Source organism: Zalophus californianus, chromosome 13 (assembly GCF_009762305.2).
Source record: "Zalophus californianus isolate mZalCal1 chromosome 13, mZalCal1.pri.v2, whole genome shotgun sequence".
NCBI lineage: Eukaryota > Metazoa > Chordata > Mammalia > Carnivora > Otariidae > Zalophus > Zalophus californianus.
In genome coordinates this window covers 51,822,352-51,841,035 of record NC_045607.1, presented here as the reverse complement: position 1 = coordinate 51,841,035, position 18,684 = coordinate 51,822,352, and the positions used below count along the sequence as shown (strand labels likewise).

The window sequence follows — 18,684 nt, the reverse complement described above, 5'->3', positions numbered from 1 at the left end:
ATAAGTGTAAACATGGAACTAGAAGTTTTAACTTGTTTTTCTATGGACCAGCCAGTCTTATTTTTGTGTCATACATTGGCATCTGCTTTATTTTTTTTTTTAAGGTTTTATTTATTTATTTGAGAGAGAGAGGAGGAGGAGCAAAGGGAAAGGGACAAGCAGACTCTGTGCTGAGCATGGAGCCTGATGCAGGGCTCAAACCTAGGACCCTGAGGTCATGACCTGGCATCTAGTTTAATACTTAGTCCTGACTATTTAAGGCTAGAATACATAAAAGCTGGTACAGCCACTCTGGAAAACAGGGTGGAGGTTCCTCAAGAAGTTAAAAATAGAGCTACCCTAGGACCCAGCAATTGCACTACTGGGTATTTACCCCAAAGATACAGATGTAGTGAAAGAAGGAGCACCTGCACCCCAGTGTTTATAGCAGCAATGTCCACAATAGTCAAACGGTGGAAGGAGCCGAGATGCCCTTCAACAAATGAATGGATAAAGAAGACGTGGTGTATATATATATATATGTACAATGGAATATTACTCAGCCATCAGAAAGGATGAATACCCACCATGTATAGCAACCTGGATGGAACTGGAGGGGATTAGGCTAAGTGAAATAAGTCAAGCAGAGAAAGACAATTATCATATGGTTTCACTCACATGTGGAACATAAGAAATAGCACAGAGGATCATAGAGGAAGGGAGGGAAAACTGAATGGGAAGTCATCAGAGAGGGAGACAAAGTATGAGAGACTCTTGGTTCTGGGAAACAAACTGAGGGTTGTGGAAGGGGAGGTGGTTGGGGAGATGGGGTAACTGGGTGATAGGCATTAAGGAGGGCACGTGATGTGATGAGCACTGGATGTTATATGCAACTAATGAATCACTGAACACTACATCGGAAACTAATGATGTACTTACTATATGTTGGCTAATTGAATTTAAATTTTTTTAAAACGGTAGAATATATAAAAGAAGACGAACTAAAACCACTTTAAACCAAATTTGAATAGTACTTCCAAATGCAATCATTAATGTTGAGTTAACTTTTCAAGATCCTAATAAAAAATTGTGTGGCAATTCTAAGTCAGTTTATAAAATATGTTAAAGGAAATGATGCTACCACCAACCTATACAATGGTGTTTTCTTCCGTCGAGTATGGTCAGAAGTATGTTGCTGCTGTAGTATGTGAGAATGTGAGGACTTGAGAAATTTGCATGGAGTATAGTTCCTATAATAATTCAGATAGACTTATACAATATATCTACTTATTTTATCAGTGATGTTTTAACAAAAGATCAAGAACTTCACAATCTATGAACTAATGAATTGGCTTGTTCACTTAGTATTTATCTAACAAATATTCATATATTTTTTCCTTCATTCACTATTTAAACAGTATAGTTCAGAGCCAGGCATGAAGCTAGGGACTGAATATACAGTGGTGTATTGAAGAAGAATAATTTCAAACTCTAATGAGATTTATTTTAGGGCCATCTGCCATGTGCCAATGAGGTAAAACCATTCTTTGGGATGCTAGATAGTAAGAGGCAAGGAAAGCTTTCAGAAAGGCCAGGCTTACTCAGCTTTTCCACTTAGTTGAGGATGTTGCCTTACCATCATTAAGTTAGATTTATGAACCAACAAAGTCATGTTAACATTCTCCTAAGTGAACAAATTAACATTTTCCTAAATAAAAACATGAGTATAAAAATATTTGTGTACATTATTTCTCAATAGTGATATAAAATCATAAAAAGAGACTCAGGTGCCACAGCATATTAAGCTTTTCTTAAAATCCAGCATGTCCTTGCTAGAAACCCATGAAGTCAAGGGAAGGTGTGGCTGACATTCATTGCATGTTTATCTGTATCTTTGGCTAAATAAGGAACTTGCAGTGGGTGGTAATTTTGTTCTTTTTATACCAATGCATAGCCTATAAAAAATGCTGCATCTGAGCCCTCTGCTAAGTACAGGTAAACACGGAGAAAGAATATGCCACCTTTCTTTTTTTTTTTTAATCAGGACCTCATATAGCTTAGCAAGGAAAACAAGCAAAAGTGTGATAAGAGCAGTAATAAGGAAATAGTGGCATAACACAGGGAAAATGGCATTATGATTTGTCCATTTGCCCAAACCAGAACCCTAGAGGGTTATAACTGATTACTCCCTGTATCTTACTTACCTCCTTACAATAGTCTTAATGATTCCATATCACAAATATCTCTAAAATATGTCTGTTTCTTTCCATTCTTACTATCAATGTCCTTATCCAAACTACCATCATATCTTTCTTCCTCAGGTAGAATAAACTCATAAATATCTCCCTATATCCATTCTTATCCCCTTGAATCCATTTTCCCCCTAATGCTACAGAGTGATATTTTAAAATACATATATGAACATATCTCTCCCCTGTTTAAAAATCTTTACCATTTTTCCCTTGCTCTCAAAATAAAAACTAAATTCTTTATATAGAACAATTGAACATCTTGGCCCCCTTCTTTTCATTTCTGTTTCACTTTTGTTTCTTACCTGAAAATCAGTATGAGACTACAAAATATTTGCGAAGAATTACTGATGCTTTTCCTACTTCATGCTGAGAATCCTGTTTGATGAATTTGTCAATGAAGGTAGTTAGAGTTGGGGTCAATTGTAAAGGGGTTTAGAATTCATAATTTAAAAATTCAATTTTATTTTATAGAAGCAGGGAATTTTAACACAATATATCATAACTAAAGTCTTCCTCAATTCAATGATCTTTTGGTCTTTTTTCCTTAATGATAAAAAGTAGACAAGCTATAGGTCAGTAGCATTGCCCAGAATGGAATACTTTCTTCTTTCTTAGGTTAAATGTTAAATATATGCAGGCTATGATTTCAAAGAATATTTTATAAAATTCAAGTAATAATTTTTAAGAAGCTAAAATCAAAATCTTATGGTAGGAAGTTCAGTTATTTTTTTTCTTTGGCAAATCAATACTCCCTGTTTTCCTAAGCACAAATATTATTTTTCCATATGTAGAAATGAGGATTTTAGGATAACATGAGTTGGAAATAAAATTCTCAAAAAAAAATGTCAGCTAAATCTTGACATATTTTACAAACAAATGTATTTTTGGATAACCATCAGCATTGTATGAATTACACATCAATTTTATTTTATTTTATTAAAGAGAGAGAAAGAGAGTGTGAGTGGGGAGGGGCAGAGGAAGGAGAGAATCTTTTATTATTATTATTATTATTTTAAGATTTAATTTTTTTATTTGAGGGAGCGTGCACGTGTCAGTTGAGGGGAGGACAGAGAGGCAGGGAGAGGGACCAGTGTAGAGCCCGACACAGGACTCAGTCTCATGACCCTGAGATCAGGACCTGAGCCAAAACCAGAAGTCGGAAGCTTAACCGACTGAACCACCTAGGCGCCCCACATTAGTTTTATTTTAAAGCATACAATTTAGTGACATTTAGTGTATTTACAGTGTTGTGTAGCTGTGATCTTTATCTAATCCAAAGCATTTTCATTACCTCCAAAAGAGACCCCATACCCACTAAGCAGTCACTCCCAATCTCCCCATTTCCTTCTTCCTCTAGCTCCTCACAACTACTAATCTACTTTCTATCCCTATGGATTTACCAAGTCTGAATATTTTATATAAAGAGCATCATACAATATGTGACCTTTTGCATTTGGCTTCTTTCACTTAACATAACATTTTCAAGAGTCATCCACATTGTAGTATGTATCAATATGTCATTCCTTTTTACAGCCAAATAATAGCCCACTGTATGTATATACAATTCATTCATTCATTTATGGATGGCCATTTGGGTTGCTTCTACTTTTAGGCTATTGTGAATAGTGCCACTATGAACATTTATACACAAGTATTTTTTTGAATACCTGTTTTCAATTCTTTGGGATATTATACCTGTGAGCAGAATTGCTGGGTCATATGGTAAGCCTATTAAGGGACTGCCAAACTGTGTTAATAGTGGCTACATCATTCTATATTCTCCTCAGCAATCTACAAAGATTCCACTTGCCCTCATCCTTGTTAACACTTAGTATTTTTTTAAATTATTTTTTAAAAAATATTTTAAAATTATTAAATTTATTAAATTACTCATCCTAGTGAGTGTGAGTGGTATTTCATTGTGGTATTGATTTGCGTTTTCTTAATGACTAATGAGCATCTTTGCATATGTTTATTTGCCATTTGTGTGTCTTTGGATAAGTATTCAAGTCTTTGCTGTTTTAAAAAATTGGGTTCTCTTTTTGTTTTTGAGTTATAAGAGTTCTTTCCATATAATGGTTACTAGACATTTGCAAAGATTTTCTCCCATTCTGTAGGTGATCTTTTTATTTTCTTAATTGTTTCCTTTGATGAACATAAGTTTTTAATTTTATGAAGTTTAATTTCTATTTTTTTCTTTTTTCTTTATTGCTTATGCTTTTGGTGCCATGCCCATGTAGCCGTCACGAAATCCAAGGTCCTAATGATTTACCCCCATGTTTTCTTCTGCGTGTTTTGTAGTTTTAACTCATATTTAGATCTTTGGTCCATTTTTAGTTAATTTTTTTTTAATTTGGTGTGAAGTAGGGGTACAGCTTACCTCTTTTACATGTGAATATCCAGTTGTCCCCCATATTATTTTTTATAGCTTTGAAGAAGAGGCTATATGATCACATGGAAGAGTTATAATGTGATGAATTAATAAGATAAGAATTTAAATGTATCGTCCTTGAGAAACCAGTCCAACATGAAACACTACAGGCTATCATAAGCCAAGTGCAAATGAGAATATGAGTTCTGGGATATTAGCATAATCAAGGGTTGTAGACATTATCAGTGTCTGTTGAAAGGCAATGGATTTCAAGGCAATATGGTAATGGGTTTTGAATCTCACTTACTTTAAAACTGAAAATCAGAGACAAGAAATTCAGCCACTGATACTGGAGACACAGGAAGTAAACTCTACCTATTAAGTCTTCATGAGTCAGAGTGAGAAGTTTTAGAACAAGATCAGCATGAAACCTAATTCATTGCTGAGTTAGAGCCCCGAAGCCTTCCCTCCTCCTCCTCTTTTCTATCTCAAGAATGTTTCAGGTGTGATGCAACTTGAGGCCTCTAGATAGGCTTTTAGAATACACTCATGATTCTGTTAAAGTACCAGGACCCAGAAGCAAGTAAATTATTATAGCTAGTAAATAATATGTGGGAAAAAAAGGCTTTTAAACTATGGAGTTTTATATTGGTTACATAGCACTGAATCTGTGTGACCCTTTGTGTTGTTGTGCTTTTACTCGTTATTTCAATAAATACGCTAGACACTGGAAGTAAAATATTGAGCAGAGCATACACGCTCCGGCCTCACAGGGCTTCAGCTTATTGGAGAACACAAATAATAATCAATCAACACACAAATATATAATTACAGACTTTGATTGATATGAAGATAAAGCTCTGCTCTGCCTTCCCGTGTTTCCATTTTCCCTGATTCTTTCCATTTTTCCTCTTTGTCTTTCCCTCCCTCTATAGAAGTAGTTTATACTTTTGTTTGTGGTTTTATCAACCTAAATTGGGGGAGATATATTTTTCATTGTGGTAAAATTTACTTAACATGAAATTTACCTTTGTAACCATTTTTAGGTGTAGAGTTCAGTGCCATTAAATATGCTCACATTGTTGTCCTAACATCACCACCATCCATATTTAGAACTTTTCATATTCTCAAAATGAAACTCTGTACCCATTAAATAATAACTCCCCATTCCCCCTTCTCTCAGCTCTTGTCTTTTTCTCCTTTTGTCCTTATGAATTTGCCGATTCTAGGCATCCTATATAAATGAATTCATACAGTATTTTTCTTTTTGTGTCTGGTTTATTTCATTTGTCATGTCTTCCAACTTTTTCCATGTTGTAGTATGTATCACATTTTCTTTCCTTTTAAGGCTGAATAATACTCTATTGTATGTACATACCACATTTTGTTCATCCATTCATCCACTGATATTTAGGTTGTTTCCACCTTTCAGTGATTATATTTTTCTTGTATTTTCATTTTATTTTACTGTACAGAATGTTAGTTAAGAAAAAATATTTTGTAATCATTGGGAGATAATTCACTGAAATAAAGGGCAAGCATATTTTGGAGTTTTATTTTCTAACTCTTGAGATTACCTTTTGATGTTGATAAATTGTTTTCATATATTTGAGACCATATACATATGGCATTTGTTTTTTGAGGTCATCTGTCTTAGTCTGTTCAGGCTGCTATAACAAAATACCACAGACTGGGTAACTTATAAGCAATGGAAATTTATTTCTCACAGTTCTGGAGGCTGGAAGTCTGAGATCAGGAAGCCAGCACAGTCTGGTGAGGGCCTTCTTCTGTGTTGCATATGTCTTGTTTTATCCTGTATGACCGAAGGGGCAAGGGAGCTCTGTGGTGGGGTCTCTAATCCCATTCATGACACTAATCCCAATCATGAGGGTTTCACCCCTGTGACCTAAGAACATCCCAAAGGTCCAACCTCCTACCACCATCATCTTTGGAGGTTAGAATTTCAACATGAATTTTAGGGGAACCCAAACACTCAGGTCTTAGCACCACACATAAAGTATTTTTAATTTAATTGCTGCCTTAATTTGTTTTCATATATTTTAGGTTCAATATATATAAAAATTTTTAAATAACTTGAAGAATTACATAGTGTTTACCTAAAGAATTACATGGTATATCTTAAGTGTTTTGTGAATAATCATTTGATTTTTTTCTGAAAAAAGATAGTAAAATTACTTTCTTTAAGTGTATTTTGTCATACTAACAGTCTATTTTAAAACATCTTTTCTTTAAAAAACAACACTGGAAGTATCACAATGCCAGACTGCAAGTTATTACAAAGCTGGAGTAATCAAAACAGTATGGTACTGGCACAAAAATAGGCACATAGATTGGAGCACCTGCTGGCTGTGACTCTTGATCTTGGAGTCATAAGTTTGAGCCTTGTGTTGGGTATAGAGATTACTTTAAAAAAAAGAAAAAGAGTAGATACTATAAATCAATGGAACAGAATAGAAAAGCCAGAAATAAACCCATAGCTATATGGTCAATTAATCTTCAACAAAGGTGGAATGAATATTCAATGGAAAAAGGATAGTCTCTTCAATAAATGATGTTGGGAAAACTGGACAGCTACATGCAAAAGAATGAAACTGGACCACTTTCTCACACCATACACAAAAATAAACTCAAAATGGATTAAGGACTTAAATGTGAGATGTGAAACCAAAAAATCCTAGAAAAGAGCACAAGCAATAATTTCTCTGACATCAGCCATAGCACATTTTTCTAGGTATGTCTCCTGAGGCAAAGGAAACAGAAGAAAAAATACTACTGGGACTACATCAAAATGAAAAGCTTCTTCACAGCAAAGGAAACAATCAACACAACTAAAAACTAAAAGGCAACTTAACTGAATGGGAGAAGATATTTGCAAATGACCTATCCAATAGTATCCAAAATATGTAAAGAACTGATACAGTTCAACACCCAAAATACAACCCACTTAAAAAATGGGCAGAAGATATTAACAGACATTTCTCCAGAGAAGATGGCCAGAAGACCCATGAAAAGATGCTCAACAACACTCATCATCAGGGAAATGCAAAGCAACACTACAATGAGATATCACCTCACACCTGTCAGAATGGCTAAAATCAAAAGCACAAGAGACAACGAGTGTTGGTGAGAATGTGGAGAAAAAGGAACCCTCCTGCACTGTTGGTGGGAATGCAAACTGGTGCAGTCACTGTGGAAAACAGTATGGGGGTTCCTCAAAAAGTTAAAAATAGAATTACCTTGTGATCCATTAATCCCACTATTGGATATTTATCCAAAAAATACAAAAACACTAATTCAAATGGATACATGCCCCCTATGTTTATTGCAGCATTATTTACAATAGCCAAGATATGGAAGCAACCCAAGTGTCCATCAATAGATGAATTGATAAAGAAGGTGTGGTGTATATATAGATAATGGAATATTACTCAGCTGTAAAAGAGAATGAAATTTTGCCATTTGCAATGATGTGATACTAGAGAGTAGTATACTAAGTGAAATAAGTCAGTCTGCTGGCCCTGTGCTGACGAAGGCTTTTTAAAAGGACAGAAATGAGCCTTATATTCATTCATTTAAAGTGTGAAAAAATAATAGTGGTCAAACTTGATCTGCTACAAATTGGAATCTGAAATAAGCAAACAGCAGTGTGGAAGAAAACCTAACAGATGAAAGTGATTTATCAGAAAATGAAAAAGCAAATGATAGTTTGCTCAGCTATTATAGAAAGATAGACTAAACTTAAAGCCAGAAACAATAGAAAATGTTGAGGAATCTGTCACAGAGGAACCAAATGAAGTATTTACATATCCTGATTTTCTCCCTTCTCCCTTCAATACTCTGGACTTGCACAAATTAGCCCTCTCAAAATCTGAAAATTGGAAAGCAACAGTGGAACTTCCAGAAAGCTCTCCTGAACATTTGATAACTCGTTTACTGGAAATGTTAAGATTGCAACATATGACTATACAAAAAGAGAGGCCATACAAACTACTTCCTGTACTCCAGCAGCTACTGAACGACCCTCTTCCTCCAAAACTATACCCAAAGTGAGACAGCCAAAACTTTTGGATTCTTTTGAGTCTTCAGACAGCTTGTGTAGATGGAAGTCATGAAAAAAGAGAAAGCAATTCTGAATCTTGCAAACTTGAACAAAATGCTTCAAAATGTAATTAGAGCAATGCCGGCATATAAATACAAATGGAATTCTAGACCACCATCTCTAAAAAGTTCATCCACCACCAAACAATTGATTGCAATTATGATAACTTTAGGAATCCCAAAAGCTCTGTTTTATATCCACACCAAGAACCCTCATCCAAGCCTACTACTTCCCAAACAACTCAATCACTGGTTAAAATTGTCTCAACAAGACATCTGCCATCAAGGTCTCCAATACCAGTGGTACCTGTACCTCTATCTTTTCCTGAAAATCAGAGAGAAGAAATTAAGGCAGCAAGGACCAAAAATAAATTTTACCAAAAAACCATAGTTTGAATAGACATTCTGTATTCAGAAGCTAAAGTGTTTATCACCTTCCTTTAAAGTTAAAGAAGGGTAAGTGTTCACCCAATGACCAACCATAACTTTTCCTTCATAATCTCAGTGTGAGCAAATCTATTTCCAAGATGCCTGGCTAAAATATGACTCATCAGTTCCAAGATGCAGGTATTTTAAACACACACACACACACACACACACACACACACACACACACACCAGTAACTTGATGTGAAATGGACTAGAACTTATACAAATCACTGCTGAGAAGTCTATATATAAATCCAAGGGCTTCCATACTGACATATTTGACAATCTCTTGTATGTTATGTTTCAAAGGAATGTTTCACTTAGTAAACTATTCAATTCAAAAGATTATTCTTTTGTTGTGATTGTTTCCCAGTACAAGTCCATCATTAATAAATGCTACAATGGGGAAAGAAAAAAAAACCCTAAGACAAAAATTTCACCCTGAAATCGATTTTTAGGACCTTTTTAAATAAGTGAACTGGCATACATGCATAGGGTATTGCAGTATTTTTGTAATATTGAAGAATTAGAAGCAATGTAAATGCCCGTTAGTAGCTGATAAAAGTGCATGGTAATATATTAATATAATGTGATACTATACTACATTTGACATGAATAAATTGGATCTATATTTATCAAAATGGAAATGCCTCAAAAGCAAAAGTTGAGTTAAAAGAAGGAAATTGAATAATAGCATATCATATATATCATAGTATATATCATAGTATATGTTCTCTAAAATATAAAATTTTAAATCACATAATAGTACTATATTTTTGTAGATACATGTGTGTGTGCACATACATACATATGTATCCACAATAATAGTCATATATAACTACACACACACATACAGTATTAAAACACAAAACGGAAATATACACACCAAATTAAAGAAACTGGTTATTTCTGGGGAGGGAAGAAAGGTGGAATACTGTAAGCGATAATATTATTTACAGAACATTTTTATTTTTTTTCACAAAAATAAAAGCTTTGAATTAAATATGGCATAATGTTAATATTTTTAAACCCAAATGTTTGGCACATTAATGTTGGTGATACTACTCTCCATATTTTTCTTACATTTGAAATATTCTTTCTGTTTTCTTAAGTATGTACTCAAAGACCCAGTAAAGCCACTTCTAGATGAAAACACTAAGGAGATCTTACATATAGGCACATATGTTCACTATAGCATTGTCTATAATTATGAAAAATGGGAAACAAAAAGGTAATATAACTGTATAGCTAAAAGTTCCAAGCACTTCAATTTAAAAGAAAACTATTTTAATTAGTGGAATACACCATATTCTCAAACCGTACACAAAAATCAATTCTAGATGACTACAGGTCTGAGTGTGAAGGGTTAAGTAATGGACCTTTTATTTATTTTATTTTTTATTTTTGGTGGGGAGGGACAGAGGGAGAGAGAGAATCTTAAGTAGGCTCCACATCCATCGCAGGGCCCGATGTGGGGCTTGATCTCACAATCCTGAGATCATGACCTGAGTCAAAATGGAGAATTGGACACTTAACCAACTGAGCCATCAGGCGCCCCATGTTAAGTAATAGAGCTTCTAGATGAAAACAGGAGAATATCTCTTTGCCTAATAGAATATCTATTTTAATAGAATATCTATTAGGCAAAGGTTTCTTAAAACAGATTAAATATAAACTAAAAATTGATAAACTGGGCTATATTAAAACCAAGAGCCTTTGTTTATGGAAAGATATTATTAAATGACTTAAAAGGCAACATTCAGAGTGAAAAAAGATATTTGCAGTATATGTGTCCACCAGAGGACTAGCATCCTGAATATCTGAAGAATTCCTATGAATAATTAAGTAAAGGACAGTCAACCCAGTAGAAGAATGAGCAAAACACTTGAATAGATATATCATAAAAGAGCACATCCAAATGGCCATTGCACATATGAAAAGGTGCTCTACTCAATTTGTCTTCTTTTTCTAGTTTCTGTAATTGGGAGCTTCATAGTAGATCTTTTTTCTTTCCAATGTAAGCACTTTGTTAGCCCCTCACATTTTGAAATGTGTTGCTTTAATTTTTTGTAATTCAAACTATTTTTTAATTCCTCTTGGAATCTATATCTAGAGAAAAAGGTTTGAAAGTTTTAAGTTGGGGATTTCTCAGACATCATTCTGGTATTGATTTCTAATTTAATTATATTCTGGGCACCGAAGATACTTCTCATGATTTAGATCTTTTTAATTTTGCTGAGAATTGTTTTATTGTCCAGCCTGTGGTTTTATCTTAGTGAAAGCTCCATGGCACTTGAGAACTGTTATTGTGTGGAATGTTTTATAAATGTCTATTAGGTCAAGTTTTTTTCATAGTGCTTTTCAAATATTCTGTGTCCTGTTTTCCATTCACTTTCTCTATTGATTGCTAAGACAGGTGTGTTTAAAATCTCAGTTTAAACCATTTCCACGTTTTTAAAAACACTGTCAGTACAGGTTTCAAAAGACTTGTTTATCCCTACTCATTAGATGACTTTTTTGGATTCCTTATTGAAGTTCCTGGTAATCAACAAAGATTCTCCTCTCACACCGGTCAGAATTCAAGGTCTCCCAATCCTGTGTAAACTCTGGGAATAGTTCCTTTATGGGCTCCAGTTGTTCTCTGCCTGCCTTGTTGAATTTGGTCCTATGTATATGCAACAAAGTATTTAACCATAGACTCAAAAGAATTCTTATGCAGATTTCTGTAGCTATTTCTTTTTATAGATCCCTCCTCTGGGAACTTTTTGTGACAAATTCCATCATTTCAGTCTTACCAAACTCATCTCTTTTCTTCATCTCAGAGAGGCCATCATGTTTTTCTTGGGACGCCTCTCCCTGTATCATGGTCTGGAGAGTGGCTCCTGGCAGAAATCTGGACCATCATTAGGGCCCTCTTTGTTAATTTCCTTTCTCTGAGGGATCACAGTTCTCTGCTGCCTGTTGTCCAGCATCTGAATACAGTCATTTCATATAATTTGTCCAGTAAAAAGTAGATTTTGAATTATGGTCCTTCAGAGTGTCAGAAACATCAGAATAGGTGGGCAGTAAATCAGTCAGTGATAGCCAATGTTCATCCTGCTCAAGGGTGTCCACTCTGACAGCCCCTCCTCCACACATCTGTTAGGATGTGGTTTGTTGGTGCTTAGTTTGACTCAAGAACAGTTGGTCCCTAATATTTATATATACTTATTACAAGTTCTTTCAAGATAAAACAAAACAAAACGAAACAAACTGTAAGTATAAAATGCCTCTAAATAAGCAAGAAATAACATTTCCAGCAATCGTAGCCCTGTGTTCTGCTACGTTAGTGATCTGAAAGCCAAGGAAAACTAAGTTGAGAAGAGCCACCTCTGTTTTTCTCTTTGTTGGGGCCATCTCATTTCAGAATGTTCCATGTTCTTAGCTAAACAAAGCAGTAACCTAATCCAAACTTAATTGCTCTGTGGATGGGTGTATGTGTGTGCGTGTGTGTTTGCTCCTCCCATCAATCTGTAACCTATCTGAGAAACTGCAGATATAATCATAGAATCCTAATTTTTTAGATCCTTATGTATGTGTATTTATGTTTATATTAAAAAATACAAGTATACACATCAAACTATAAATATCAGTTTTTCAAGAAATAATCTGAGTGAGGAAAAGCAGAGACTACTTGTTTTTTAATATTTATATAAAGTATAAATATAAAATATATCTTAATATATAAATGTATAATTGAATAATTTTTATAAAGTAAAATATATTATAAAATATATATTTTTTATATTGTTGAATACGTAACAGTTTAGAGCTGCTGTATCTTCCTAGTAAATCATTCCTTTGATCATTATGTAATGACCATCTATCTTTAATATTGTTTTTTTCTTATTGTATATTTTATTTTTTATGCTCCTTTAAAAAAATCCTTCTCTTGGACGCCTGGGTGGTTCAGTCACTAAGCGTCTGCCTTCGGCTCAGGTTGTGATCCGGGGTCCTGGGATCCAGCCCTGCATTGGGCTCCCTGCTCGGCGGGAAGCCTGCTTCTCCCTCTCCCTCTCCCCCTGCTTGTGTTCGCGCTCTCGCTATCTCGTCTCTGTCAAATAAATAAATAAAATCTTTAAAAAAAAAAATCCTTCTCTTGCCTTAGATTGAGTACATTTTGTTAATTTCTTTTTTTTGACCTCTTCTGATTTGTAAATTTTATATTTGTTTTCCATTCTTTAAATGCTTTTTCTTGAAATTGTACATCACTTATTTGACAAACTAAGGTTCATCAGCACCTTTATCCTCTCCAACAATACAGGGTTCTTAAAATACTGTAACTCTGATCCTTTCCTTGATCTTATATCATTTTATTGTTCAGAAATTTAGTTCTACCGTATTCTGTCTCTACCTTCATTTGAATATTGTTATATCTACTTTACATGATAAATGTTGGTTTACTTCCGTGTACATATTTACAGATGTCTTTTCATCATCACTGACTATTTTGTTTCCTATGTTGATTTTGAGGGGTTTTTTTCAACCTAAAATACATTCTTTAATAGTTCTTTCATCTAAGATCTATGAGTAGTAAACCTTTGAACGTTGAAGATATTACTTATTTTTCTTCTCACCTTTCTTGTTGCTGTGAGAAGTCTTCTGTCACTCCAAAGCTCTTTAGTTGGTAAGTAACATCTCTTCTCAGTATGGTTGCTTTTAAGATTGCCTCTTTGTCGGTGGGGTCCTACAGTTTCCCTCTGTTTCTAACTGTGAATATAGTTTTATTTACTCTGTTTGCAATTTTACTCTCTTAATCTATTAATTTGCATTTTTCATCAGCTCTGTTTTCAGCCATTTTATATAAAAATTTTTATTTATTTATTTAAGGGAGAGAGTGTGAGCGCAAGTGGAGGGAAGAGCAGACAGGGAGGGGGAGAGAGAATCCCAAGCAGGTTTCATGCTCAGTGTGGACCCCCTACACAGGGCTTGATCTCACAACCTGAGAGCATGACCTGAGCAGAAATCAACCCAGGCACCCCTCTCCTTGAATAATTTCTGAGATGCTTTTTGGGCTTCTCATTTAAATGCACTTTATATATTGTTACTATTTTCCTTCCTTTTATTTCTTAGTGTTGTCTTTAATTTCACCAGTTTTCATTAGCTTTGTTTATGTGCTATTTAACACGTTTGTTGAGTTTTCAATCTGTTATGTTTTTAAAAATATGTTTTGTCCCCTTTTTTCTTTTTTTCAACATTTTTAAAACTCTGATTGTATAAAAACTCATTTTGAATTGTTCTGTTGTTTCTATTTCCCTATTGTGCCTTCTCTCATTTTGGGCAGGGGGTGATATGTAGACTCATTCGTGGCTTTGAACTTATTCATACAATTATTCTTACCTGCAAATTTAACTTCTTTTGAGTTTTATTTTGTGATGCTCTTTCTCCTATCCCTTCTCTCAGTTGTGGAAGCCTATCTGTAATGGGTGATTGTGTCTGCCTGAACTCTCCAGTGGACACTGGCCATGAACCAGTTTTTACATTACTGTCAATTCTTTAGATCTCTGCAAATGAATATGGCTTGATTTTGAAACCAGTTAATATAGGCTTGCCTCTTTTTAATGAAACTCCAGCCAGATAAACTGAAATATTTGTGTCAAACTCAGCAAATTTTTGTCTCCCATCTTGCCACAGTTAGCCCAGTTTTGTCTCTCAGCCATGGAGGGCCTAGGGCATAAACTTCCATCCCCATTCAAGTCTGAAGGTCTGAGGTCTCCATGGGCGGTATTTGAGCCACTCTGTCATCGTGGTAGTTCAATTCCATTTTACTAGTAGGGGTTCTTTGTCTTTTCTTGGCATCTAGAAATGTACTCTTTTTGCTTTCGGTATATGTATTAACATTTTATCATGATTTTTACATGGTATATCTGTATGTTAAGAAGTGGTTGGGTTGGGGTGCCTGACTGGCAGTCAGTATAGCATGTAACTCTTGATCTTGGGGCTATAAGTGCGAGCCCCACAGTGGTTGTAGAGATTACTTAAAAATAAAATCTTAGAAAAAAAGTGGTTGGGTAACTCAATACATTATTTTTTTTTATCATATAGTCTATGTTTTAAGTATTTAACACGTTTACTTAGATAAATTTAAATATCACTTAGGACATTTTACTTCCCAGATTCTCATTAAAATTCAATTTTAATTGTTAGGATTTGTTAATAGTGATAAATTTTTCTTTTATTTTACTACTGTCTAATTCATATTTTGTTAAATATCTTTACTACCTTCATCTGTTGCTACATTATTCCTTAACTTATACATTTTAAATAATCATTTATTGTGTTAATTTTCATAGGATGACTCTTCAAGAAGAATTGGATAAACTTAAAGTACGTATATCTGTTGATAAGAGAACAATACAAGAATTGAATACATGTTTGGCTGAGAAGAGAGAAGGTACTTTTTTTGTGAAACTAAATATTTATTATAGGCATTTTAAAATCTAGTTCTTGATGTTTTATTTTCAATTTCTTGTAAGACTCTTATCCTTGTTCCCCCTCTTTCTACTGCTTTACTTAATGGTAATGTGATTAACATTTTTACCTTACATGAGAAAATCAAATAGAACACCTAAAAGTCAGCTTTATAATTCATTAAAAATTCTAAAGAGATATTTGATAAGGAGAAAAGATGTTTGTTTTTCGATTCGTCGATAAAGTTTTACTAGTTATGTTTGTTCAAAGTTCTAGAAATTATATGGTTATTGTACTCAATATCAATAATTCATTTATATTTTTGTTTGATATTACATTTTTCTGGCACTCATCTAGTTCTCATCTATTGTCCTGGAATCAAAATCATAGAGTTAGAATGAAACTTGGAGATCTGCAAATCTGCCACCTTCCTGACCACTAGCCTAAAACTGTTTAGTAAAAGGAATGTATCTGTAATTGAAGGGTTATTCCTTTGTTAAAATCAAGATAACTGTATTTACTATAGGACTTCAATCCATACTGTAATACCTCATTAGACAAAAGTAAGGTTAATAGGACAGAATTTCTCCTTATTTAACTTCACTATAGCATCATTGTTACCACTGTACTTTTTAGGTATTGACAATTTATAATTAATAATTAACTTATACTTAACAAGTTTTCATATACCACTCACCTGCCTATTGTCCCAATTACTGTTGTTGTTCCAGTTGCTCTTAGTTAGGTCACTGGTGACTTGTCAAAGCCAGTGTTTGAAATCATCTCTTTTACACCACTGATTTATATCATATTTCAAGCTTACTCCTTCATTGGCTTCTGAAACATTGGTTTTCCTTTGTTTTACCTATGCTTGCCTCTGTCTTCTGTTTCTTCCAGTGGAACTTCCTTCCATTTATTCCTTAACTATTGGGGTTCTCTAAGATTTTATCCTTGGTTTACTTTTCAAGAATAATAACTTTACTGTTTCTGGAAAAATTACACATACTTATGAATATTCAAGCAATAAGAAAGAATAAAAAAAGACAAAGAAAAACATCCTGATTCACAAACACTTAAAAATCAAAATTTCAATCTTAAATAATTATCAAATCAAACACCTCTTAATACTTATAAAGAAAGAAGCCTAGTTAGATAAATTGTGGAAAAAGAAAACCATAATGTATGCTATTTTTAAAAAGGATATTTACATATGATTTTGTTTGGCACCAACCAAATAAAAAGAAATGGGTGTAAACATGAAAGAACTGTTGAACTTTAGGAAACTGTCTCATTACTTCAATAAATATTGATTTCTAAAACTTCCCTCTAAGATTAAAAAGAAAGGTTCTAAAAACATTGAAGACGGAACTACTTTGTATTTTTAGAAGTATGTATTTTAGTTTCAGGGCATATTAAAAATTAATTCCTTGCCATTCAAGATGAAAATAACAGTTGTTTTTTAAAAAAAACATTTTATTTTGTTTCCCTCACATCTTGAGTCTTGTTCATTAAATAACCTTTTAATTTTATCAAAGTCTATAACTTAATATATTGCAACAATGATTTCCTCAGTTTTAAAGTCTTAATTTTTATATACAAAGGACTCAGTACTCATCACATTTTTTAAAGTCATAGCCTTTCTATTCATGAGTTCTTTATTTTGATTTATTTTTTGGTTAGCCAGATATAACTGAAATTATGTTTTTTTTTTTCAAGAAGAAATCAAAATAGCTATATTTGTAAGAACTTAGATGTTTAAAAATATGTTTCAATAGTCTTTTTAGTCAATGAATAAATTGGCTGGGTATAATTTTATCATTTTACACTTTTTTTCTCCTCAAAACTTTCTAGATGCTACTCATTTTTAGAATGGAAGGTTGCTATAGAGATATATTATGGAGAGGTGTCTGGTTTTCCTTCCCCCACCCCGTACCTCACTCCTTTCTTTGGATGTGACTTGCTTTTGCTATGTTAATTTTTAGTTTTTCAACTTGATGTTCCAAAATTTAAATAGAATATGCCTTGATATAGTATGTTCTAAATCATATTTTGGATTATCCATGTAATTTGTTATTTGTCAATTAAGATCTTCCTGTGTTACAAGGAAACGTATTTTTGCATATTCCTTTTTTTTTTATACTTTAATTCAAGGATATCAGTTGTCTTTATGTTTGGTTACTTCCCCCCCCCCCCCCAGCCAGGGGGATCCTGAGCCCTTGACTATAACTGCCTTCGGGGACCACAGTCCATTGGCCATGTACCAGGTCTGGTTGGGGAGGACAGCTTTCCCTCATGGGGCATGCCAGGTAAAGCATGTAATACCTATGATCAGGCCTGAAAAATCAATGATAGGATTAAGTTTGGAGTAAGAATCCTCAATTTTTACCACAAATGCATGAGTGTGTTCATAAAAACACTGTTTATGGTATTCTTCATTGAAAGCTGAAGGCCTGTTTATTAATAAAAGAGCAAAACAAATGTGAAAACTCACAAACAACAGCAAGCATATTTCTTTTTTCTTTTTGTATGCGGGTATGTGGATTGGCTGAAGCAGTTCTCCTTGCTGTGGGTCATCTGGTCCAGCTCTTTTTCAGGCTACAAGTAGAGTTTACTTCAGCTCCATGTGTCTATTTCTTGGCTACAAAGGGACAAGTATAAACATACAGAGCCTCTTAAGCCTAGATTTGAAACTGGTGTATCGTAACTTCTATCTACTTTCTTTGGCTAAAATAAGTCATTTTATCAAATACAGCTGGCACCGATTCATATGTCTTATCTGTATGAGTTTCTGTGGAGGGTTGGGGTATATTTCAGACTTGTTAGGCCCTCACCCTTAAATTTTCTAGAAGTCCTTTTGTCCAGCTGAAAGTATCTACTAAGCATCACATTACTTTCAGAGATTGTTAGGAACAGGCATGACAGTCACACCCAGTGGCCAGGTCTTAATGTCAATATCTTGGATTTGGCCCTTCCTGCCAGAGTGTCAGTGGTTGCTCCTTTGATATGGTGAGAAACACTTTCATTTCCAACCCTGAAAGTACTGGAACATATGTACTTCCATATGCCTGTGGCTGCTCCTTTCTG

The 18,684-nt window shown here is 34.1% G+C and overlaps 1 protein-coding gene and 1 pseudogene across 5 annotated transcripts in view; both read left to right on the top strand.

Annotated features, from left to right (window-relative positions):
• The window catches only part of CNTLN (centlein), a 297,557-nt gene that overhangs the window by 188,445 nt on the left and 90,428 nt on the right, over nucleotides 1–18,684 (top strand). For all 5 annotated transcript variants that reach the window (XM_027616502.2, XM_027616503.2, XM_027616501.2 and 2 more), the window contains exon 13: nucleotides 15,483–15,583. In XM_027616502.2, the coding sequence (XP_027472303.2) occupies nucleotides 15,483–15,583 (101 nt within the window). The remainder of the gene's footprint in view (nucleotides 1–15,482; nucleotides 15,584–18,684) is intronic.
• On the top strand, nucleotides 1,157–9,181 carry LOC113934793 (annotated as a pseudogene).